Consider the following 26,403-nt stretch of genomic DNA (forward strand, 5'->3'; position numbering starts at 1 on the left):
AAAAAATCGCCCCAACCGAGACTCAAACCCGGAACCTGCTTGATATGCAGATGTCCTAACCATTAGACCACTGGGGCTTTCATGGTATTGTTCTAAAATTGTAAAACTGAATATGAAAAACAAAATAATAATTATCAGTCCAATACTGTAGACCTTACTACGATAAAGTGTTTACTTACGTTATAATGTTGAGGAGTAAGCATCAGTCCTCGTGCTCTAGAATAAAGACTTCACAGTCTGTAATTGGTCTTTTTCTCCTTCATAGTTGGTTAGCCTATCACGCAGGCTCAACATGTATGGTTGAAAAAGAAAACCTGGGTCAACCTCAATAGTCTCAGAAATGGCATTGGTAGTACAAAACATTAAAGAACTCTTCATGAAGCAAAATATGGAGAGTATCGAACCAATAAACCATGTCATCAATGACTGCAAGGTCAACAGGTTTCCAAAGAATATACTGTAATATTTGTACGATTGGATACAAACAGAATCTGATTTGCATCTCTTTCATCATAGATCATTCTTGCGTAACTTTTAATATGTTCTTGCCAAGACAATTATCTTTTACAAGAGTTACCTTCATTTTAAATTTTCTGCCAGCAAAAATTATCCAGGTCATAGAATAGCATACATTTAATTTCCATAAATCCTGTTCCTTGGTCAGCAGATGGATATATATATATATATATTTAACGCCAAAAAAGTCCTATTGGGGTTTGCTGTGTATTCAAAAAATTATGCATCGAGATAGGCGAGCTAACAGAGCTTCCTACTCCATCATTACTCATAATCAAGGCAATTTCAACAAGACATAATCAAGACAGAGTCAAATACTTCTTCGCACACGTTCATATTTATTTCTTAAACTTATGGTGATCAGCAGTTCACCTTTGTTTCATTGTACAATGTTTCAATAAAATACAGTCTCTACATCTCTCTCCAAACTCAACATTTTAGGCACAGAACGAATGCTGGTTTATCAGTCAGGGTCTAAAGCGTGATTTAGTAGTGATACACAATTTGTAGTAGCAGTATAGTACTGTAGTCAATTTAGTACCATTAAAAAGGAAAAAGAGTAGAACAGCCCAATTAAGATGTTTTTGGTATTTTGAAAATAGTAGAGCTAAGGATTACAAAAAAAATTAGGTAGCAGCTATAGATGTAGTAGAATTACTTATCGATTGAACGTGAAAAGACTACGAATCGAGTCTCTGCATATTTTAGAAACTAATTCATAGTTCACATTCGTAATAACTCATTGTACAAATTGGTGTAATAATCCGAAAGATGTCACAACGCCTAGTTTATAGTCTTTGAGTTGCGTTGTGTTAAAGCTTGGTTCCCACTTGGATACAACACAAGGACCTAAGACCACCATAAGTAATTTGACCAATCATGATGCGATGATCATCAAAACTTTTGCTAGGTGAACTCTCCTGCGTGACGCTGCATCCAAGGAGGAAACCAAGCTTACTGTATGGCAGAAAAGTAAAATAACGTAACAAATTGCAGTGATTAGAGTAATAACTTCTTTCCAAAATATGAACTATTGTACCGAAAATACTGTACTACTATCCTGGCAGTTTTAAATGAATTCATAAAAATCAGTTTTAAGAATTGGGTATGGTAGTCATATCTCCATCCATAGGGAAATATATATATATATGTTATTTATATATATATATAGTTATTTAACTAATAACCAGCATTCAAGGAACTCGACACATGCGTAGAGAACAATACAAAAACACCAGCATTGTATTATCTAATAATTAAGATATGAAAAAAATAAACATAGGTATAAACGCTGTTTATAGTATACGGATACAATAATAACATGTTTACACTCACAAATAATTAAAGCAAAATATAAATACATATCATCCCATCAACAAAAAATGATCAAAGCATTTGTTGAATTTCTCTCTTTTCGTAAGAAAAAAAAATATTATACATTTTTGAAGTTGACAAAATAAACACACAAACACTTTATATAAATATTATCAGTCGTAATAGTCAGTCTGAAGAGCTTATATTCAGCATAGCTTTGTATATATCCATACGGAATGTTAATATACATTTTTACAATGCTTAAATGACGGATACAAATCAAATAAACCAAGATATTTAAACGGCCAAATTTTGATTTGTTAACCGCTTATCACAAATATTATATACTGTAAAAATAATTTCTGGACTGAAAACTATGATTTTTAACAATGGAAGTAAAGTTTGCCAATACTATCTGATGGTAGAATTATTTTAGTGAATACCATCTAACAAAAATAATCTTACAATAATCAAACAAATTAATGCAAGGCTATGGTGAAAATTGTACACATTCAGTAAAATTGTACAATGGTTGTGTTAAGACCACATTTATTAAAATTGTAATTTTTACCCCTACAAAGTTTAAAACAATGTAGTAACATTGCAATGTGAACTATTCGTACGAACAATAAACACTATTTTCATTAAATGAACATAAACGTGTGATATTGCTTCATTATATAATAATTCAAATTCATTTCCATGGGACTGTTTATCGTCTGCTTAAATGTCACGATCAAATCTTGTTTATTTCACTGAAACGGTGAGAGAATTCGTCGGTAAGGTAAACAGATGAAGGTCGAATACGGTTAATGTACATTTGAATATACATGTGGTTGAAAGATAACTTGCATATGAGATGCTGTAGTATGCAAATACCTTCCACTTAATTATACAAGAAATCGATACAGTTTAATTACAGTATTTACATTTAAATAAACTCATATATTAAGACTTAAATATGCACAAAATGGATGTAATCATATGTTTTTACATGCCAACATTTCTCTTAAATAATTGAAAACAACATATACAGCGCCCTCTGTTGATAGACGCGTCTGTTAAGAAATTCATCTATATAAAAAAAGTTGTCTTTAGAGCATTTCATCATCATAGTTATTTTACCGTCAATAAAAAAAATTTGGTTAAAATAAACCACCTTATTTTTTATAAGTTTAATTGAAATTATTGAAATTTTTTGGACTGCTGTCAAATAAATAAATAATTTTAAAACGGGTTGTAATTTTTGCATATCATTCTCTATGACAACCTTTGTGCAGCATTTACGTTCAAAATAATTAAGGCTGCTATGTATGTAGTTTTCGGACAAAATGATAATAAATTCAGTTTATAAATAATTCATTTATCTTGCACCATAAAGTGTGGCACCATGGCAACTGAATAAAAGAAAATAATATTACCATTTATTATCTTTTAATATTGCTTTGATAGAAAATCAAACAAAATCAGTCATAAACAAAATTACCTTTTAAAATTAAAAAAAAGTTCTATTATAAATATAATTAAATAGGACAGGACAATCTTCTATAATCAATGTATTTTTTATCCAGGGGGATAACAAGCTACTACCAAAAGAGTTGCATTTTATTTAAATATCTTTATTTTCATTTTAGTCTTGTTTGTTTGGAGTTGTGTTAACAACAAACTGTCTACACCATTTAACTTCTTAAATAACTTTATCTTCCAAAAAACTAAGGAATCAATTTTTTAATATTTTTAAAAATTTCATTCATTTATTATTTAAAAATATTAATTAATAAGACAACAAAAAAATATAATAGAAAATAAAATTAAATATTAATATATTATAAGCACAGGAGGCACTCACTTGAAAGGCATAAATGGTTCAACAAGAATTCTTTTCTAATTTAACTTTGAGAAGATTTCTTGCATGATTCATGCTCGATTTATGGAAATGTTATTTTCCATTCCTAAATATTTGGATTTCATTATTAAACATAAGCACACATTGTCTTTACTTTATTAAATAAAATGCGAGAGATAACGTCATACTATTAAAACTTCCAAGCTGACACGGTCATTTCCCACAGATAGAGCACACGCCCATACGAATATTAATAATACAGTAATACCATTTCCCTGTGTTGCTAATGTACTGAGAGTGTAAGATGGTTTTATCTATAGCTTTATCAAATGGAACAAAAATCTTATTCTCAATCAATCGCATATTTTTTAAACATTCTTGAAATTTTCTTAAACCAAAAAAAAAATTCCATTTAATGGAGAAAAAAATTAGCATGAATGGTTAAAAATGACCTACTATATGATACCCCTTGTATTTAAGCCTATTCTTATGAAGAAAAAAAAAACACCCTGAAAGTGAACCTTGTATTACTGAACATCACGTTCAGATTCTGTAAATGCCTTTGAATAAATTCAACGGTGCTTTTAAAAAGAAGTGTAATAAGGCAATATTCTCTACAAATACTTAACTATTAATTACATTTTATATATTAAAGTTTTGTGATCATTTGTACAGAATTAACTAGTTGTACTAATACATAATAATAATTGATTAAGTTTATATTAATACTAATGAAAATACCATTGTGTAGACATACAGAATTCACAATTAATAGCACTATATCGAAAACTAATCATTTTGAATTTCTTTATAAAAAAATTATTTCTAAAACTGAGGCGTTCATTAAACAAAATGGGGTTTATTCAGGCGGATTGGAAGCTAGCATTGGAAGACAAAAATGATAACAAAAGAATCAATTCGTTCAACATCTTAATAATGGGATGGAATTAAACTAACTTTAAAACATGGGTGTTTATTTTAATTTAAAATAGTCTTTTAAAATGTCTGTAGACTTTGGCAAGATTTTTAATCCAAATATGGATAAATTCAGCATTTCATTCCTCTCTTTCAATTAGTAGTTTTGTCAAAAATATAATATACAACATAACAAACAAAAAATAAGTAAATTGTTTAATTTTTAATTACTGTATTAATAATAATTATTAATAAGAATGTATGTGATGGTAATAATATAAAAAAAATATTGCTAATATGAATCAATGATTATGAATAACCTGAAAAATGATTTGTGAATAAAAAGTTGAATTGAAGACGATGATAAAGATTGTTTTTGAATACATTCTGTGAACAAAACAACATTTTTAATATGCGAGAAAATTAAGCATTTTGTTGAATTGCTGAATGTTTAATTACTCCAAATTCTCTTATCCAGTATCATAGACAAATTCCTTGATACGAAATCACATGTGATACACATGTGATAATAATTCCATAGCTCCATGCTACATCATACTAATCAAAATATATCCCTAAACTTAAGCTCCAATGATACTGATCTCACATGTGATGCTGTATCACATATTTTTTCCATGATACTGGCGAATAATGCATCTTTGTAGATACAGTAGAAATTGGGTACAATTATTATTATAAACTATTTTTCAAGACATCCAAACAAATAATAGTATCATTGCTTAACAGAAATAGTAATATAGGTCAAAGGTTAAAGCACACTCCAATCAAAGACTGCCTCTAATTAAGGACCATATTTCTTTGGAACGAATGAACACAAACTATAAGTAGCATGTTGTGATTCTATTCCCAACCCAAACCCATTAATTGAAATAATATTGAAAAAATGTGCAAATTATGCATTTAAAAAAAGGCGAGAACAAAAATATACATACAAGGGATTATTTTTTCACTATCTATATCCGAACCCAATTAAGATACTACAGCCCAAGAATGATGGCATTTTAAAAATACTCGCTCCTTTGGAATAGTACTCATAAACTCTGTTGTTAAACCTTAATAAAATCTTTGTATATATAACACATTATACTTTCATTTTTTTCACAGTATAAAATATACACAAGGTGGAATTGTTTAAGCTTTTAAAAACATCAACATGGATTTGTAGCGGAGTGTCTTGAGATTTGGACCGACGGTGCTGGTGCTCAGGGATGGCACCGTGCTAAAGATGTGATGTCTCTTTAAGCCAACGAAGGCCTGCACGTACGTACTTGACAAGATCGATCAGAGTACTGTTATAAAGGGATAATGCACCGCATTCCTGATCAAGCTCCCGGAAGAATTCTATAAATAGAAAAAAATTAGCTAAATTGAGAACAAAAAAAATGGAAAACAAAAAGTATGGTGATGATACTATTTGCATATATTGAGTTTGGTCAAGTGGTTGGACCCAATTTTGTTGATTCTAGGTCCTGGTGACAACCTTATATTCTGTTATTTTGGGTGTACTTGTAATGAACACATAATTGACATAAATCCCTAGGTCGTCGCAGAGCTCCCTACTCTCTAGATATTTTTTTTCCATATCCAAAATAATCTGGAGAAGTTATACCTTATTGAGAGGTGGGAGGATGACTTGAAATATCATTAGACCTGAGGTCGGACTTTAAAAGCTCAGCACTTAACATCAGAAAACTGCTGTGATTATTAGAACATTTGTGAGGTTTGAGTATCAAAAGACTTTGGTAGTACACTTTTGAGAAACTGGAGAATCTTGTATTAATACATACCAGCATTTTCTTGAAGACATGTTTCAGCTTTTTCCCAGAGGTCTAAACTGTAAAGGTGATGATTCGTGACAGTAAAATACAAAGACATGATGGTGTGAACTTTCTGCGTGATGGACACACTCGCTGGCGACATCAGACCGATTCCGTTCGATAAGCGATTCTGAGACGAGGATGAAAACGGGTCACCATTGTTGCTACTTTGTGAACCTATTGATCCCACACTTCCAGCTGGGGATGGTGTTGGTGACATTGGTGAGGGGGTACCGGTGCATCTGTAATATAAATATTTTACACAAAATAATTAAGAGGATTTATTAGTTTATGTATCAACTATTATAGAACACAATTGTAAATTGTTAGTGTTTCCATATGATTGATTGGGGTAGCACTCACTCACTCACTCGGGCATTCTCACTACGATTAGGTTGACCGTTTACTTTAGCTTGGTTCTCACAAGGACACAACGTAAGGACGTAGGCACAGCGCAAGCGAGTTACCCAATGATAAGCGACAGTTTGGATAATCCACCGCTTAAGATTGGTCAAATTACTTTCACTCACGTCCTTGTACTGCGTCCTAGTGCGAAACATGTTTAAACAACTAGTGAAATCCAACCCTATGGTTATGACTTCAGCTTTCAAACATTAGCGGATGAACATTACCATACCATCATGTGAACACATGTTAATAATCACACTTACTTGGAAGAGTTCCAAGGAGAAGGAGCTTGCTGGGATTTGGAAACAAGTTTGAAATACTCCTTAAGATGTTGTGAGTGTTTCCACGCTGCTTCCTTTCGTAACCGGAACATCCTCATATACAGAATTGCTTGACAACGGTAACTAAAAAAAAAACAGAAAATATGGAAAACATTAGAGGAATACGAAAACATTTAACTGAACAGATTGGCAACAGTGAATGTATTAGCATGTGGAAACGATTATAAAAATGGAATAATATTTCAGAGAAAACTCTAGAAATGGAAACAATTACAGAAAAATTAATACAAAACATCTTATAATACAAAAAGAAAAAACAAAATTTAAAAAAATGGGTGAAAAAATAACTACCAAATATTTTCATTAAAGTGGATATGTAAATAGCTTTATTTTTTATTTTTTATTAAATTTCCAGGTATACAGTAAAACATATGAAGTAAGTGGAAGTATTATCAATGCGACTCTTCATACTCCAAACCACATACACAAATAGCATACAAAAACCTGATAATTAAAAATACATATTAAACATAGAAAAAGAAATAAAAAATATATTATTATATATAAAAATTATAACAATACGATTATCGAAAAATTAATAACAAAAAGGGATTATCTGCGATTTGAAAATGTTTTTAATGTCTTTACCAGCCTTGAAGATGTGCGTGTTATCAATCTTGATTATATCAATGTTACAGAAGCCAACAAAGCATTTTTAATTATAGCCACATTTTTAATCAACTTTTAATGCAAAAGTACTTTTGGGAAAACAAATTGAATACATAATTTAAAATTTTATACATATTTTATGATTTTAGAAGGATTTTCACTTTAACTGTAGATGTACACACATGAATGTTTAAAAAGTAAAAATCTGCCAATATTTTTTAAAAACAGGATAAAAAATTCAGTATTAGTCACTATACTATCCCCCTGCTAAAGAAATCATAATCAAATCACGAAACAAATCAGTTATACTAGCACAAATTTCCCAATTTTTATGACTAATAGACTTTATCAGCGGATCTGGAATGAAGGAACCTGGCAAGTTTCAAATGATAAAATCCAAAAAGATAAAACAATTATTTTGACAAAAATCCAGATATAATATCTCTTATCAATTCTTATCTTGAAGATTTTCGCATATTAAGATAAAAAACCAAAAGGAAATTGCTACAATATTTCCCTTTACATTCATTTACACATATTCAATACTTCTCAAATATTATAATTATAATATTAGCATAATTTGGAAACCTGTTGGAAAAACTCACCATAATATTGTTAACTTTTTGTCAACTGCTACAATTTCTGGGTCTTTAAATCTATGAATAAATCTAGAAAAACAAAATGAATTATTGATCAAATAAAAGCTGTTTATTTTGAATAATAATTTAAATTATAAGACATAGTAACGTTAATAAAGATATTCAATAATTGAATTAAGTATATAAATATATTTGCGGGGATTTTTTTTCTTCAGAGAACTATACTCTTATTAAAAAATTTGGGGAGGGTCTTAAACATTAAATAGACAGTACCTAATAAATTATAGAAGTAAATTTAAACTAAGCCTTACAGAGACGAACCCATTAATTCATTTCTATATTGGGGTGACTTTTAAATAAGATAGACATAATTTTGAAAAGTCCATAAAGATCTACTAAACCACAATTCAAGAGAGCAAGTTATCTATCCAATAGAAATTACTATTTAACATCATCATATCAAATGCCACTAAATTCATACATATTGCATCATATTTTCTATTATATAAATGGCTTTAAATTCTTAAGGAAAAAAGCATTAAAAGCTTTCACGCGTCTTGGCGTAATATCAATTTATGAAATATCCTGAATATTGCGAATTTCAATGAGTTGAAACAAATCTTGGTCAAACTGTCGATTACGCAGCGCAATTCAATTTGAATTCTTCTGTTTGAGTTAATCATATGCACACACAGACTTGATATTATTATCATCTAAATATTATGATTGTTTACGAATGGATAGTGACATTTTTATGAATTGAAAGATGGACTTGCCTCTGCCCCTTGTTAAATCATGGAGGAAAAAATAAAAGAAGATCTCTCAAACCTCTGATCAAAACCTTAATGTGAGCATGGAGGAACATTTTTCATCCATGGTTAAAAAGTGCATTGTGATTTATTTATATTTCCTTCAAATGTTTAAAACAATATTTCATTAAATATTATCATCCATGTTTATTAGTTTTGAAGCAAAACAATGCAATACAGTGGAACCTCTCCTTTGGACACTTTATTGGGTCGAAGATGTCTACTTGGGGGTTCCACTTTAATAGCAATCATGCTGTTGGGACCATGTATAGATTGCAATATAAACACTAAGGTTTTACTCTTAAGCTCTCTACAATATCCAACTAGTTTGACAAAAAAAGTGTGATGTGGCCAAATATGGTAGTAATATGACATCATCATGTCGATATATGGGCACATCACATTTTTTGTCACATAAAGTTTGATAGTGTAGACAGCGCTTTAAGCCGACACTTTGCTCGTTACGGAAGCAGTGGCATAACGCAGATTCCTGAGACCCCTGGTTTAGGGACCGTAAGTGGCTCTCCAATGCTTTAGTCCTCTGCCGTTTTTAGCCTTTTGCCACCTATTTAATGTCTATTTTCTTCCTCTAACCAGTTAGCGCTCGTTATGCCACAGTCCCCTTAATAGGGGTTCTACTGTAACTGACAAATGTGACGGCAATAATGATTACGTACTTGATAAGTTCAATGGTATCGGTGTACATCGTTAAAGGTTTTTCATCAGATATGTGTTGATCATCCTCCATGGCATTACCACAAAGAATGAAGTACAAGACGGCATCAACGTATGCTAGGGCCTTTGCACCTTTATCAGTCTATAAAAAGAACAAATAAATACATTTTAACCTTCAACTGAGAAATAATCTAATATGATGTCTACATTTGAGTGACAATTAAATTTGTGTCTGAGAAGTTGCAAAATCAGATTATCAATTGTGTATTTAAGTGTTGTTTTGGACAGACATGATTTAAAAGAGAAACAATTTAATTTTGATTAATGTTTAAATTTGAGTGAAATCAAACATATGTATACATACAAATATATCGTTTTTATTAGTGTATAATAATGTTTGATGTTTAAAATTGGTAATATTGGTTGGTATTGATAATTAAAATGGTATCTTTCAGTACTACTGAAAACACACTTTAAACAAACTCAAGACAACGGTCCAATATTAAGCCATCTTTTTCATTAATATACAAAATTCACAGTTACTGAATAACCAGTGGAGCATGTCCAGGAAAGCAGATCCCCCAGAGGTGTGCAGGACTTCCTACTACGACACGCAACCTTATATACAGTAACTAATAATAAATTGTTAACAAGTTCTAATAATCCAAGGCTATTGTTCAGTTTTATGCTATTTAGAAATTATATCATTTGAAATCAGGCATAACATTCAACTTGATTGATAATTGTATGGCATACTCTATATATAAATATATATTATATTTAGCATCTAAAAATTGGTATTGATATCTCTTCAAGATTTTGTAACAACAAAACGATAACATTTTATAGTATATATTTAAATAATGCAGTTTATCACGTCCCAATAAAATATTTTTAGAATTACAAATGCACATTATATTAGTGTTCAAATCCAATAAAAGAAAATTAATGTTTATTTCTCTTATATCAATAAAAGTAAAAAAATTGTTTACAGCAAATTAAGGATGGAAAATCCAGAAATCAAAACCTTGAAAAGGCAACCCAGAAACTGAAACATTACTTTAAAAATACAATTTGTAAATAAAGTAGAATATGACTTTAAAAACACCCTTCGTTTTGTTCTAAATTTGTAGGGTCTTTTATTGCCAGAATATATATATCTGTACTAGAATACTAAAATTAAAATTGTATTTAATTTAATGAAAATCTACAGCAAAGGCAAATAAAACATTTTTATATAGAGTAAAAATCTCCATTTACAAAATTGTACAGTATTTAAAAGAGCTTAGTGGAGCGACAATATAACTGCCTATAAAGCACAATCTCATTTCTTGAAATTAACATAAACTGACATTATTGCGATGTATATCGAGGCAAACGATGCAACTCATAGAAGTTACGACTAACACGAGATATTCAATAACGTGCATCATTACTGGAGTAACGTCATGCCTGATTAAGCACAAGACGAATATCGTTAATTGTGAATACTGTAAATGAATAATATGCTAAGCTGGAAATCACTGTATATCTACATGCAATGAAAATATGTTATTGTGGATGACTTTGTTTACCACGCAATTTTTACTTTGAATATAAAATCATAGTGTTTTGACTTGAGAGTTTAATTTCTTAAATAATATATGTCAGTTTAATTAACATATATTTTATTTTAAATAAATAATATTTGATTTGCTAATCTTTCGAATTTACTTGAAAACTGTACGTATAAAATGCACTTGTCAATTCTATTACCCACTATACAACCCCCGGGAAATGTGCGTCATTTGTCCAATGTGCATCATACCTTATGAATACCATGACGCACCCCTGCGTCGAAAAAGTGACTTACCTTCAGGTGACCATGATGCACCAATTTTGACGCATTGTGACCATGTTGTTTATGACATGGTGGGTGGTAAAGTGACGGACATTGACACAGCATTGTTCATTGATGTGATGTACAATCTAGATTTTTTTACATACCCTTGCGTCAACAATTATTTGTAAATGACGCATCCATGATAAAAATTCAAGACTATTTAAATTTGAGAGTGATATATAAGATTTCTTCAGGTTATTCAACACTTATTGTATTCAACATCTGTAAAGTATGATATACATATGTTGCCATCCTGATACTTACCAAGGCATCTGCAAAATGTTTCAATTTTTTTGCTTCTTTTAAATAGTCATCTACTCCCATTGGCCTAAAATTCAATAAAAGAATAAAAGATCAAATTTAATAAATTACAATTATTAATACAAACGGATAAATATAAATTTACATTTAAAAAGACATACAAAATTAAAAATGCTTCTAGTCTATGATACAGTTATTTTGCTGGTTTTTTATCTGGCTACCAGTACAGATCTTGGTTTAAATGTTGAGATTATAAATACCATTGGTTCTATTCAATGGCCAGCGCATCATAAAGTTTTTTGTCATGTGATAATCTCATAAATAATATTCAACACACAAAATCACACACACAAAAAAAAGTTATAACATGCGGCATTGCTCAACTCCACAGCTCCTTTTTGTCGTGGCCTAGTTTGTGACATCCAATTCAAACGGAAGCGGCAGGTTTTGTGTTGAAAGACGAAACCGAAATAAATGAGCAATTAAATAATAATTTAGGGACAGCTATGTTGCAACACAACTAATGAATGTTTTGGATGACCTAATAACTGATTAAATACAATTTAAATTCTACAATTAAAAAAATCATATTATGTAATGTATTGTATTATTACTATATTTTATCCTGTAATTGGTGTTAATAACATTGCTTGAAAGAAATGAAATAAATACATTTTTTAAATAAAAACATTTTTTTTATGATCATAAACAGTTTACTAAAAATTATTGTTTTTGTGAAGATTCCTTGTCGTTTTGTTTTGAAAGTGACAATCCCTAGAGTATGATGTGTACTGTTGTTGATGGGATGACATTCCCACGGGAGATACTATCAGCAATTAAATCGTGATTGTACTTGAATGGAGATAGTTAATTACTAATTGAATTAATATTGCTAATATTGAAGGCAGACTGGTATATGACCATTTCACTTTCCATTAGCGATAGAAAGATTTAAGGTAAACAACATATATTTGTTCACTTAGTGTACTTAGGCATGTAAGTGTGTGTGTTTTGTTACATCATTTTTGTTGCATTTTATTGCCCTTTCTCTAATAAGATGTAATCTGCCATGCACAGATAATGTTTATTGTAACACTATAATCACATAAACTTTTATTTTAAAATAAAGTAACATTTTTTCTTGTGATTTCACATTTTATCTTTCTTTGCATAATTCAAGCAAGATATCGAATTAATGCTTGTAAAGATCTGCAAATAATTTAACGGAATTGATTGCCATACAAATCATGAAACTATGAAAAAAAGTGACTTTTAAAATGAATTTAAATTCAGATTATCTTTGAATGAAAATGATATTTAAATTGAAAAGCATGACTAAAGATACACAGATTGACATTAAAACATAATTAAAGTTTTCTTTAAACTCAGAATATATTTTCCAAGAAACATATTTTTATAGCTTTGTTTATACAATAACTCTTAAATACCTAATATTTAGGTACCAGAATTAAACTGTTTTTATATCAAGTTTCTTTCTTTTTATAATTGTCGATTGGGTCTTTTATTACTACTATTTGTTCACCATATTTATAGTTCATTTCTTTTTTGTTTAACATTATAAATATATCACCCAACAATTTGAAATATAATTATGTGGAAAAATTGATGTACTTGGTACTTGGTTGTTATCCTCTTAAATACTCCACTTGGAAGTCTAACTGGAAGTCTAAGTGGCTTGCGTAAGTTGAGATAATCTCTTTGAATTTGTCATGGTTTGGGGATTCGATTGTATCTTGGGGCAGTTTGTTCCATGTTCTGGTGGTTTTAGGTAGAAACGAATTTAAGATGTAGTGATAATTAATTTTAAAAATACCAAACTAAAAACAGGAAACTGTTGAATTTTATAAAAAAAAAAAAACTGTTTCTTGATTATCATAATAACCACATTCTGGTTCTTCAATCTCCCTCGAGCCAATGCAGACGATATTTCAACCAGTTACAATCATGTAGCACCTATTTGCCATCACCTACAACTTCCATGAGCTGGCCCACTGGGACCAGTATATCAACTCAAGCGGCCTTTCTCACTTATCTGCTGTGACGTAGGTTCACAATTGCGCATCTAGGGAATCGTATTTTCCTGTTCGCTTATGCCAATAACGTAATCGTAATGCATTTCCAAATGTGAGGTATTAAACCATAGCAAAGAGACTATTGTAATTTCTTAATTTTTATGTGATTCTATCAACAAAGAGAAAAAAACCGACAGGTGACATTCTCATCGGAATGAAAATAAAATTTCACGATTCAAAATTATTTGGATTTGGATTTTATTCTGGACAGTAATTTGACCTCTTGTCATGCTTAATTGCAGAAAGGTCATAGTTTGTTAGCAAACATGGGCCTAAGACGCTCAATTATTAAAGATGACGCAATATTCCAGAGTTTCTCAGACCATTTTCAAAGTCGCTGATGGCTACGGAGGTTAATTTCAATTTGTCAAGCTTAAAATTAAACAATTTCAAAACATTTACAAAACTGTTTACCTTTCTGATATTTCGACACGTGGTCTTGGCCTTACAACGGCAACATGGTCTGTAGTACCTGGACATGGCCTACTCATCTTATTGGTCGATTCCAATTCATCTGGCCGTCTTTCTCGTATAACATTAGGCCATTCCCTTATCTTACTAGGTGCTTTCTGAGTGCTTGGTTTACGTGGAATCGATGGCTGTTTACGTTGTTTGCGATTTGCAGAATTTGACTTATCACTCTTCGCGCTTTGGTCAGACTGTAAACTTGACATACTTGTCGCGCTTGATTGCCTTTCAAGCACTGGCTGTCTTTCTACTCTTGTTTCATCGCACTCATGTGGGGTGCTGAAAAAAAGAAATGCAGTGGATAGAAAAAATTGATTGCTAAATTACAAACTAAATTTTATTTCAATACAGTAGAACTCCTCGTTTGAGACACCCCTATTCAGAGGACACTTTGTTGGGTCCTGTGGGTGTCCCCTTTTACAATTCATTTTGAAATACAATGTAAAGTGAACCACATCAACCACAGCAGTAATGTGAACCAACCTATATCCCTCCGTTCTTGGCGATTTCGATTTCGTTATTAGTTTTGGTTTCTTGACTCCAACACGCTGCCGCTCCTCCTGCAAAAAAAAATGTAATTGTTAAGCGGAGTTTCAATTTGTTGTGATGCTAAATACAATGAAAATGCTTTAAAGCAAATGATCAACTACTGTACACATTTTTATAAATGTAGTGGAACTGTAGCTTGGTGGTTAAGATGCTTGCCTTTCAATCTCATTCCTGACCTAGTGCCCGGGTTGTAACTCGCAACTCTTTCAACTCCACTCCCTAAGCCTCAAATGAGACTTAGTTTATAAGCACAATAAATTATAAAATAGTTTATTTATCCTGTAATTGGCAAGTTACATATAGAAGAGAGAGAGAAAATGCCTGTATGCTTAAACGGCCTCAGAACAATAAATAGAACGCATACTACAGTATATGCAGATTAAAGTATAGTTTAAAAAAAAATGTGTTTATGCATTGATTCCTATGTTTAAATAGGAACCAATAATTTCCTATAAAAGTATACTCACAATTTCAGTGATTGGTTCAGGCTTTCGTTTCTGTACCCTGACAGACGACACTGGTTTTGGTTCTTCGTGGTACACAGACTGATCATTGCCATCCTCATCATGTGTTTCATTTCTTTTTCGTGGAATGTTATCCAAATTTTCGAGATCAAACTTCACAACTAATGATGGATTTCCATCCTCTTTGTAGACTATGTGTGACCTCGATGGAGCACTTTCAGAGATGTTAAATATTGATGTTGAACTGCTTTTAATAGGTGATAAAATTTGCTCTGTAATTTCTTTATTAAATATTTCTTCTGTAGTCCGATTTGGTTTCTTTAATTTTGTAGAACTCGATTTTTCTTTGTTAGTCCGAGGTTTGTTCACCTTATGTGAAGATTTTTTACTACCCTGGCTATTTTTCTTACTTTCGAGACGTTCTGGACTTCTCGATTCCGACGACACATGAGAAACTGCCGGACTGTGCGAAACACCGGGGCTCCGTGAAACCACCGGGCTGTGTGAAACATTCAATTTGTGACCAGAGCTATTACGAGATTTCTGCGGTTGTGGCGCAGGGCAAACTCTGTCAGATACGTTATCATCATCATCATCGTCACTTTCGCTACTGGTTCCCACAAACTCTGGAGTGGCATATTTTTCTTTTACTGGTGCAACTTTTTTCTTTGATTTAACGCTTTTATTATTTGGTTCAACTTTTGATTTTGTTACTTTCTTGTTTTCAGGTTTCCCATGTGATTTGACGGGAGTAATTGTCTGTTTTGTGGTATTTTTTGTTGTGCTACTTGGGATAGGTTTTGAGCTAGGCTTAGATTTCTTTGGTAAACTTTTCTGTTTTCCGCCTTTTTGTTTCTCTTTAGTTTGTTCCTTTCTCTCTTTTATTTGTTCCTTTCTTGGTGCAACTGTTGGGTTGCTCGTTTTTGTGTTGGAGCTCGATTTGTGCACAGTTTTCTCCGATTTAAGAGTTGGTGTTTTTGCCTTTTCCGACAAATCCCTAAATGATTCTAAATGATCATACGTTTTGTTGAAACTACCCTTATTTATGCCACTATCTGGTGGTGGTAATTCAAAGGTACCAAATCCACTTGGAGATTTTGTTTGGCGAATATCTTGCTCTGGGAAAAATCGAGGACCATTTGAAGTAGAGATTGTCTGAGCGGCTCCTGGAGATTTATTCTGTTCAGTTTGCAATCTTTGAACATACTGTACTAACGACCATTTTCCAGGCTGAAAACAATATAGACAAGAATAGAAATTATGTTTTCTTAGGTTTTGTACGTTGATTGACAAAAAAAAAACATTATGTGACAAAAAATGTGATTTGCCCATCATACCTCTACCATATTTGGGCATATTACCATATTTGGGTGCATCACACTTTTTTGTCAAACTAGTTGATAGCTTTAAATACACATAATTTGCCTTGCTTTTTAATGGCAGGTGATATCTGATTCATATGCTTTCTTTCATTCGTTCATCCATTCTTTTATTTTTTATTTTTTTATTTTTCTTGCACTCACTGTGTTAGATTTACTTTAACATTGTCTTTTAAAAAATCCGCTCCTCACACACATTCAGGTGTGGTGTAGGTGTGCTGCTTGTATCTTGGTGTGTAGAAGTTTATCCAAGTGTGTTGTAAGTGGCACACCCTAAGGGCGTTTTCGGTGAGTGTTAGGGAAGGCAAAAGACTGCTTAATTTATTACCTTTACTTGTTCATTAGTTTCTTCTTCTTCCGATACCTCACTATCACTACTCTCACTCTCAGAGCTCTCTGATTCGCTCGAGCTACCACTGCTTGAACTTAAAGCTCGCTTCATTCTGTAATGAACAATAAAAAATCATAAATTAAAATTGTTTGACAAATGGGAAAAAAACCAATGATAACCAATAAACAGTATATTTTTTTTAATTATAGTAGAATTCAACATAAAAACAAGTAACAGAAACAAGTACACAAATTAATGAATCAGAAAGAGAACTTCAACATCGACATGTGTTAACAGAATGTGCAATTTTAAACAAAGTTATGTGGCTATTTAAATGATACATTTTCAAGGGACATCTTTATCATTAGTGACATTTCCCTATCAGATGCTGTATATATATTAAGCCAATGTCCCTATTACAGGGAAATGTTGGCTTTTAATATGAGTTTTATGTCGTCATCTTGTACACATTTGATGTAGACTTGTCACTTTTAATATAAACTGATCAGCTTTCCATTTTTTAGTTCCAAAGCAACATTTGTTTTGTTGCGGAAACTAAATGTTTCAATCCTGCTAAAATATTTATCAAAGGAATACTTATGTATCAAAGGTGCCACTATTCAAACTTCAATGTTGTCACCTTATTTATTCATACTGGGAATAATAATTACTGAATGTTAGAAAAATGTCACTACAAGGACTTCCATATTGTCACAGTTGACTTTGTCACCTATTTAAAGTGAATGTGAATTCAAAGGGACAATCATGTTTATCAGGTGTCATTTAGGACCTATTCAACCTACAGGTTACAAGAGTGCAATTAGAGTTTGTCTGTTCTTTAGTGAGTGGATGTTGTTCAGATCACCTGTAAACATTGCCACCTGCTACCTCTTTGACATGTTACTAATCCAGATAACAGTCCAACTTCCTGTTTTGGGATATTACAGTACTTGGTTTCAATAAGTGTTCCTTTTTCTGCTCATCATTAAGCTCATCTTGTTATTAAATATTTTATATTTAGGTTATATCCATGATTACTATGGGTGTTATTTTCCCCCCAATTTCCTGAGCTAATTTGTGACATTGTTTGTGTCATGTTAATCCAATAATGTATTCTTAATTTGGTTAAGGTCAGGGTTAGAAATTAATTGTTTTATTACATTATTTGTGACAATCTTAAAGGTATGGCAACCCTAAATGTATGAGAATATTAAAGATTAAGGTATGATAATCTCCTAGTACAATCCAATCCTTTATATCTCTGAGAATATACTCATATTATATACTACTCTTCAGTAATTATGTGATTTTCCAAGCTACAAAAGATCACTTTCAAATGGTCTAGAATAAAATTAATTGTATGCATATAAACATGCATAAATAAACCTGTGTGAATATGGCAGCTACCGACCACCAGGTTGTATTGTCTAAATTTAGTAAGTACAATATAAAACTTACCATAAACCACATGTTCAAATTATTCAAATAAATATTTTTCAGCTGAATTAAATTTGTTCTAAAATTAGTCTATTTCACTGCTCTTCTAATATTTATTCAGGTATAACAATAATAACTTAATTGGCCCAGCCGTAGAAGCGAAGGCTTTTCTCATGAGGACTAAAGAAGTTAGAATAAATAGAAATAAAAAAAAGCAACAAAATTAAAGAAGTCTACAACAGGATGAATTTATTTTTAGCCCTTTCCTTTACCGATTTAAAATAACAAGGCTTTATTTTAATGGTACAGTATATTACCATCCATATTATCGGCCTAAACATGCTCAAATGTAGGAGAGACATCAGACACTAAAGCCCAGTTCACTTAGTGTTTAGATTCTTTACAAGCCAACATAATCACCCTAATGGAATATGAACATTTCACCAAAACCATGGATAACGCTTGAAACAATGTTGTTTGTTAGATGGTAAAAAAATACTTCTTAGGGCCTGTTCAGACCTACAGAGTTATGCTTTCGTATCATCAAAGCATACAACTCCATAGGTCTGAACCAGAAAAAGATTAGTGGAAGCCACCTCTTATGACACTGATCTTTCGTGAACGATTTTGACCTCCAACCAATAAAATTTACTCTTGCAAACAAATCGATGACACTTCAATGTCTAACGAAAGTGTTAGTTAAGCGAGTCTGAACACTTTGTTCGCATTGCTTGCAATATGTAATGGATCCCTTAACCTTAGTAATGAACTGAATTAATCATGTACCCATTTGTACTCCTAGAAGAAGACTATATCTTTACTCATTGGTATTCTCCATATAAAGCTAATGTATCCAGTGATTGATTCACACTTCTCCAATCTCATTCTCAGTAAACAAAAAAAACTATATGATGATTTATTTATTATTGATCGAATAAACATGAGTATGAAATGAGTTCCTGTACATACATGTTGAATCAATTTGTATACTGACGACACATAGTAGTGTGATTAATAATAATATCCTTGGCATTTTATCAAATTTAGCAACTAATTTATGAATAATAGAGCTGACACTTGGCTGTAACAATCTAAATTTTAGATTTATTGAGAAACTACAAAAAATTACAATATCCGAATCCGAATATGAACATTTCACCAAAACCATGGATAACGCTTGAAACAATGTTGTTTGTTACATGGTAAAAAAATACTTCTTAGGGCCTGTTCAGACCTACAGAGTTATGCTTTCGTATTGTCAAAGCATATAACTTCATAGGTCTGAATCAGAAAAAGATGACTACAAAACATTACAATCCTAAACTGTAGAAAATTTGCTTAAACAAAAATTTTTTTTAAATTATTTCAAATAAAAACAATATACATAGAAATGACAAAAAAAATCTAAAAAATTTGGGAATTTTTTCAATTGTTTCAAAAAAGGTATAAAATTAACAAAAGGAAAAAACGAAATTGTTTTGTTTGTCTCTTATAAGCTAAAGTTCATACAGCCGGATACAAATACTGCAGTTCCTGGCTAGCATTAAATGCAATAAAAACAAAACAACACATGTGCAATATTGAAAGCATAACACACAAAAATATGAATCATCATAATAAGGTATACAAGTAGACAGAATAACAGAATACGTACAAAAAATTATGGTTTTTTACACAATTTATTGCACATTTGGATTCAATTGTTATTTCTTTTTGCAATAATTTGTTACTAATAAATCATTTTTGATATACATTAGGAAACTCTCCATTGAGACATTCTTTTAGGGGACACTTTTCCATGAAACGAGTGAGGGACAATGGGTTAACACTTTGTCCCAATGATGTCTCCTCAATACAGGTTATTGTATTATTTTTTTATGGCAAACTTTATACTTTATTTAACAGTGTACAGTTCCCGTTATTTTCTTGTTGTTTAATTTAGTAGTTTGAAAGCTGTATATAGAAATTATAAAAATGGAATTGGAGGAAATCGAACCAAGATTCGCACTCACAGATCTTCTGTTTAGGGTTAGGCACCCTACCATTAGACCACTGGTAGTGGTACTCGCTACCATACAATTGTCAAAAGTTATTAAAACGAAAGTGTCTGTCAACTTGGAAACTAATTATTTATGTTTACTTATGGATTGTTTTCCTTACAATTTGAATTAAATTTTAAAAATAAATCAATTTAGCTCAACAATTTATAAAGAAAGCAAAAAATGGACAACATTAATAGAATTACACAGTGAGTTATTCACTTTTTAATATACGAACGGAAGAAAAAAAAAATGTTTTGTGGTCTGTAAATTATTTTCATTCATATCATTTATACATTAGGATATGGTACATGACACATTGCTGACTTCCTGACTTTCAGTTCACTTGTCAACATAACACAAATATATAAAACTCTTTAAAAAATGAATTTTGAATTTGAGATGCGTGTATAACTAATGAGAAATAACGAAAAAATTTGACAGTGAAATTGATCTAGTACTGAATTCAAGGTTTGCTGTAAATAACTATATAACAATACTGAGACAAATAATCGTGATTTAGTGAACATTCCTAGTAAATGTTGAAATCTTGATACCCGAGACGTAGTGACATTTTTTTTATATTTCTTTGCGAATGGATATTATAAAGGCGCGTAAGGGTTTACGAGGCACAGATATATGTATATATATATACTATAAAGAACATTTAACCAATAGTGTAAATTCAGTATTATTGTTGATTCAAGAAAAATTCCCAATTAATAGGAGAAGGGTGTGAGCAGAAGACAAAGATAAGATAATTATGTGGATGACAAAATGTGAATCCAATTATTATTTTTTTCTATATCATGAATAAATGGTATGTATTAATATCACAGTGTAATAATTGAATGTATGAAAAAAAAATTTTGAATATACAAAAAAAAGATGCATGATGAATTGACTAATACGAATAGTACGTATACTTCAATCAAATTAATTTGCCAATGTTGTGTTATTATAAGCAGAAACGGAAATCTGTTCATTTCAGTCAAGCCAACGACGACAGGTGTCAACAAAAATGTTTTAAAAGATTTGAAAGTTTAACAAAACAAAACAAAAACCCGTCCTTTTAATATCCAATCATGTTGATATAAAGTTTGCGGTACACCACATATATTAGTTTAGTCAATATGCTTTGATCGTCCTCAGGAGTGAGAATGCATAAAGTCCAGGAGAATTTCAGAACGAATATACATGGTGTACCGCAAACTTTATATCAACATTTGATTTCGCCATGCAAACCTTCAAACAATATAATATCCAATCATGTAATGATGTGTTTTAATATTAAAAATCTCATACGAGTAGCATAATGCTGGTATATGTTCATTGTGGCCATGTTCGTAGCAAATAAATGTGTACATGTACATTTCTGCAATATTGATATTTATTGGTAGAACAACAGCTTTATATATAAATTTATTTCATCAATAACTGTCATTGTTTTTATTTATAACAGTAATTCTACCACAGATTTGCCAGTGCTAGGATTTAGTAATTTTGAAAGATAATATCAGTGCTCACAGAATCAATTGCCCGGGGTCCTGTGGCAACCACAAATTTACACTGGGCAACTAAATTTATAAAGGTCTGACCTGACAGGCAACCTAATAAAATTCTTTAAAAAAAATACCAATTTAACACAAGTTACTTTCTGAGTACAAATTTTTACTAGTTTAAAGTGAAACAATTTTGAAAAAATATGGGGCAACTAAAGAATTGGGAGGGGGAGGGGCAACCAATTCTTCCTTTACTTTAAATTGGGTAAATGTTCAAAATAATATTTTAACCAGAAAATTGCTACATTTGCTACAAATGCAGAATTAACATGCACAATTCCTGCTATAAACAATTAATATGATTGATAACTGTTACAGGGTGAATACTGTTCATATTCATTGATAAAAAAAAATTATAAGGGAAATATCCCTAAATGTATGAATAGGTATTATCTGTATAAACAGTGTACAGTTATCTCAATAAAACCTGAAAAATACTAGATAGTGTTGTTATAGTTTACAGTATGCAGCAGCACATGAACATGTTACAAACAGTTCATTTTATTTTTGATAAATTACATTGTCAACGTTCTTCATTACAAAATGAATGGATCAATCATATTTTTTCGTAAACAACTATTGCACACTCTAATGTTACTGATATATACACACAGTGGTAAACTAAAAATAGAATCGTAACTGATATAAGGTAATTCAGCTGTACAGGAAGTCTTTAGTTCTCTTGAACAACCAAGAAAAGACATCTTGTACAATACATGAAAGTAAAGATAACCCACAAGACTGATAGAATTAGGATATAGCAGGGTTATAACTTATACGTAGCATATAAATAATAGCCAATATGTTTAAAGCTCTGTCTACACTATCAAACTAGTTTGACAAAAAAAGTGTGATGTGCCCAAATATGGTAGTGATATGCTTAAATATAGTAGTAAAATGACATCATTTCTATATATGGGCACATCACATGTTTTTCACATAATTTTTTTTTAGTGTAGACAGAGCTTTAGGTTTCGTTTAATCACTTTCCTGTAGCAAACTCTTAGCCTTCTGAATGTTAAAGGATTGAATTTATCTGTTACATAATCAGTCTTTGAGCTCAAAATTAGAAAATCTTTATAGTGTACATTGCAAAAAAATAGTGTACCGAGTTCTTATCATGTACATGTACATTATATAAAATCAACAGCTTAACATCCAATCCAAAGGATGAAGTATATCATATCGCAATTATGAACAACTATTAAAGTAAAACATGAAAAACATCATTATTCTGTTTCAAGAAGGGAGACGAGAGGAGGAGGCTTCCTTCCCAAAAATATGTTTGATATTTGTTATTATATAATTATTATATTGTTTAACTCTGCACTTGGTGACTACTATCACTGTTAAATTTTACAAAATAATAATCATATTATATATACAATATGCACACATCCTTAATTGATTTGAAGAATAGTTACTAGATATAGTTAGTTATCTTAAAATGTATACTGCACTCTAACAATCACTTCATGTTTGTCAAGAGATAGATTTGCAGCAATGTGGCTCTTATTATTGCTTTTCGCTAACAAATCAAACCAAAAAAAAGCTTATCTGGTATGTAAACACATTGTAGATTATAAACATACTAAATGAGCGTAGTAAATCAAATAAAAGAATTTCAAATCAGGTTAGCACCCTACTGGTTGGAACAATAGACGGATCGTGATTTCTCTATAAACATATCCACACAAAAAAAATGTTTGGGAAAATGTTATTTTGTAATTTTGCACGCAATTAAAAAAATTGTTAATATATTTATTTATTTATTCAACTTTATTTTGTTTTATTTATTTATTCATTTGATGTCTACTGTCTCTATTCAATTTTATAATAGTCAAAATTTGTAAATAGTGTCTTCACATTTAAAACAAGCACGAATGTGCGATAATCGGGGTACAGCAAAAGAAGCGGACGGGATGTGACGTCACATACACATCAATAACCTCGGTACCAAATAAGGCTATACAGTACCATCTTCAGGACGTAATGGCTGCATCCGGTTTGAAATTAAAAAATCCGGCTCTATAGCTTTGAGGACATGTCCCTGTAGTATATTCATGCCAAATCCCAGCTCAATACTACAACGAATAAGGGAGGAATAGTACTTTATAAATCACACTTTTTACTCAATAGTGTCGGATGGAGGAGAAGATGAGAGAGTCCTAGACTCGGGTACCCCAAGTAAAAACATTTAGAGTAAAAGATGATAACAATTAGTTTTATATGAGGCCACCTTGTGTGTGTGTATGTATGTATGTATGGTATGTATGAGGTTAGAACTAAATCCAATTGTTCAGAGAAGTTGACATTTTCATTTGTAAATAATGAAAACATACATATCAAACAAAACATGCTTAATAATAGCTGTATGAGGTCACCTTTTAAGTATGAGGTTATAAAACTAATCCGATTATTCAGAAGTTGACATTTTCAATCTAGATAATGAAATATTTTTATTAATATGAAATATGTGACTGGGTGGTCATTGAACTCTAAGGCTGGTCCTTGTAAAGAGACCACCAAATATTGTTCAATATCATCGTTATATTTTATTACTATAGTATAATTGAAGTTGGCTTACACTCTAGATGGGCTTATTCTTTTAAGATGGGCTTATTCTTTTAAGATGGGCTTACACTTGAGCAATTGACAAATCACTGACTAACTGATTACCTGTTAATGACCTGTTTAATCAATTAAAATTCATTTAAATGTTTCCTGTGCAATATCCTGAATTGTTTGCAGTTGCCTTGCACGGATTCAATTAGCATTAATTAGTGTATACAGTGATATTATCCTTTATTCTGTGCCCAAATATGGTAGTGATAGACCCAAATATGGTAGTGATATGATGTCATCATGTCCATATATGGGTACATCACATTTTTTTGTCTGTCACATAAAGTTTGATAGTGTAAACAGAGCTTTACAGTATGCCCAAAAAATAGATACAGGAATCTGTAAGTGGACGGTGTACACTTTCAGGACTCAAGAAAGTTCCCCCTTAAAAGGGTTGTCACCTGAATAGTAGTTGGCTGTGAGGTTATACCTTTTGTATCCAAGTTTTCAAGATCTAAAAGTATGGGGGAAACCGATTAGACAACATTTAGGTCCAGAATGGTTGGTGTTGAGTTGAACATTTTATATCAGACACTCTAGACAGTGCTTAAAATATTATTTTAAAATTCAATTCAGGAAGTCGTTTTTACGTTTGTAAGGGGGAAAAACAATTCATGCAACTCTAAGGATTTGCTGTTGAATGGAGAGGAATACTCTAGGGGAAAGCAAACACATTTGGAAAAAATAAACACCCATAATTATTGCCAGAAATAGTACGGTTTGTAAAATATATATTACCGAGTCATTTTGGAGTTTCACAAAATCCCTTTCTAAAAAAATATGGATCTTTGTCAGTAAATGAAGAATGAAGAACTACTATTTCTGTTATAACAATACAATGTAGGTGGCAGCCAAAATAGACAGAATGAAATACAGTTCTATGCTATAAAAATAAACAACTATTATTTTTTCAAATGTTCTTTAAGAATATAATTAGTGTTAACTATGACTTGGAACATAGTAAATATTTGTATAGTAATCATAGACGCAGTGGAGTATTTTATTTCTAATGTCTAATAAAACTCAACTAGTTCAAGATTAATGAAATACCGAATTGTATTACATTCAGTATACAATTCCAATTTGAAACATGACACCTAGCATATTAACATTATTACACTCATTGCATGCTCATAAAACCCTACTATACATACAAATACAGCAGGGCTTTAAATTTATACTAGTTTGCTAGTAGATCTTTGCTAGTTAAAAGCTTCAAAATTAATTTTAGACAAATAATTAATTTTCAGTCTAATCAAAGATGGTATATTTAATCTTGATATGTTAATTAATATCAAATTTGTGAAATGAATTGATGAATTTCATATCTTTTTCATTGTAAATTTCAAAATTTAAGGGTTGCCCAGGCATTGATTATTTATTTACAATCGTATTATATCATCATAAATAACAATCATATCACTTTTAAAACACAAAATATTC

General features: G+C 31.1%; 1 protein-coding gene across 3 annotated transcripts in view; it reads right to left on the minus strand.

Moving 5' to 3' along the window:
* Positions 1–833: 833 nt before the first annotated feature.
* The window catches only part of LOC144842624 (uncharacterized), a 129,083-nt gene continuing 103,513 nt past the window's right edge, over positions 834–26,403 (minus strand). For all 3 annotated transcript variants that reach the window (XM_078699092.1, XM_078699091.1, XM_078699090.1), the window contains 10 exons: positions 17,295–17,409; positions 15,591–16,817; positions 15,058–15,134; positions 14,521–14,853; positions 12,017–12,080; positions 9,873–10,012; positions 8,393–8,455; positions 7,101–7,241; positions 6,400–6,671; positions 834–5,953 (listed from right to left, as the gene is read on the minus strand). In XM_078699092.1, coding sequence (XP_078555218.1) covers positions 5,832–5,953; positions 6,400–6,671; positions 7,101–7,241; positions 8,393–8,455; positions 9,873–10,012; positions 12,017–12,080; positions 14,521–14,853; positions 15,058–15,134; positions 15,591–16,817; positions 17,295–17,409 — 2,554 coding nt within the window. In that variant the 3' untranslated portion in view covers positions 834–5,831. The remainder of the gene's footprint in view (positions 5,954–6,399; positions 6,672–7,100; positions 7,242–8,392; positions 8,456–9,872; positions 10,013–12,016; positions 12,081–14,520; positions 14,854–15,057; positions 15,135–15,590; positions 16,818–17,294; positions 17,410–26,403) is intronic.

This window comes from Antedon bifida, chromosome 5 (genome assembly GCF_963402885.1).
Source record: "Antedon bifida chromosome 5, ecAntBifi1.1, whole genome shotgun sequence".
NCBI classification, from domain to species: Eukaryota; Metazoa; Echinodermata; class Crinoidea; order Comatulida; family Antedonidae; genus Antedon; species Antedon bifida.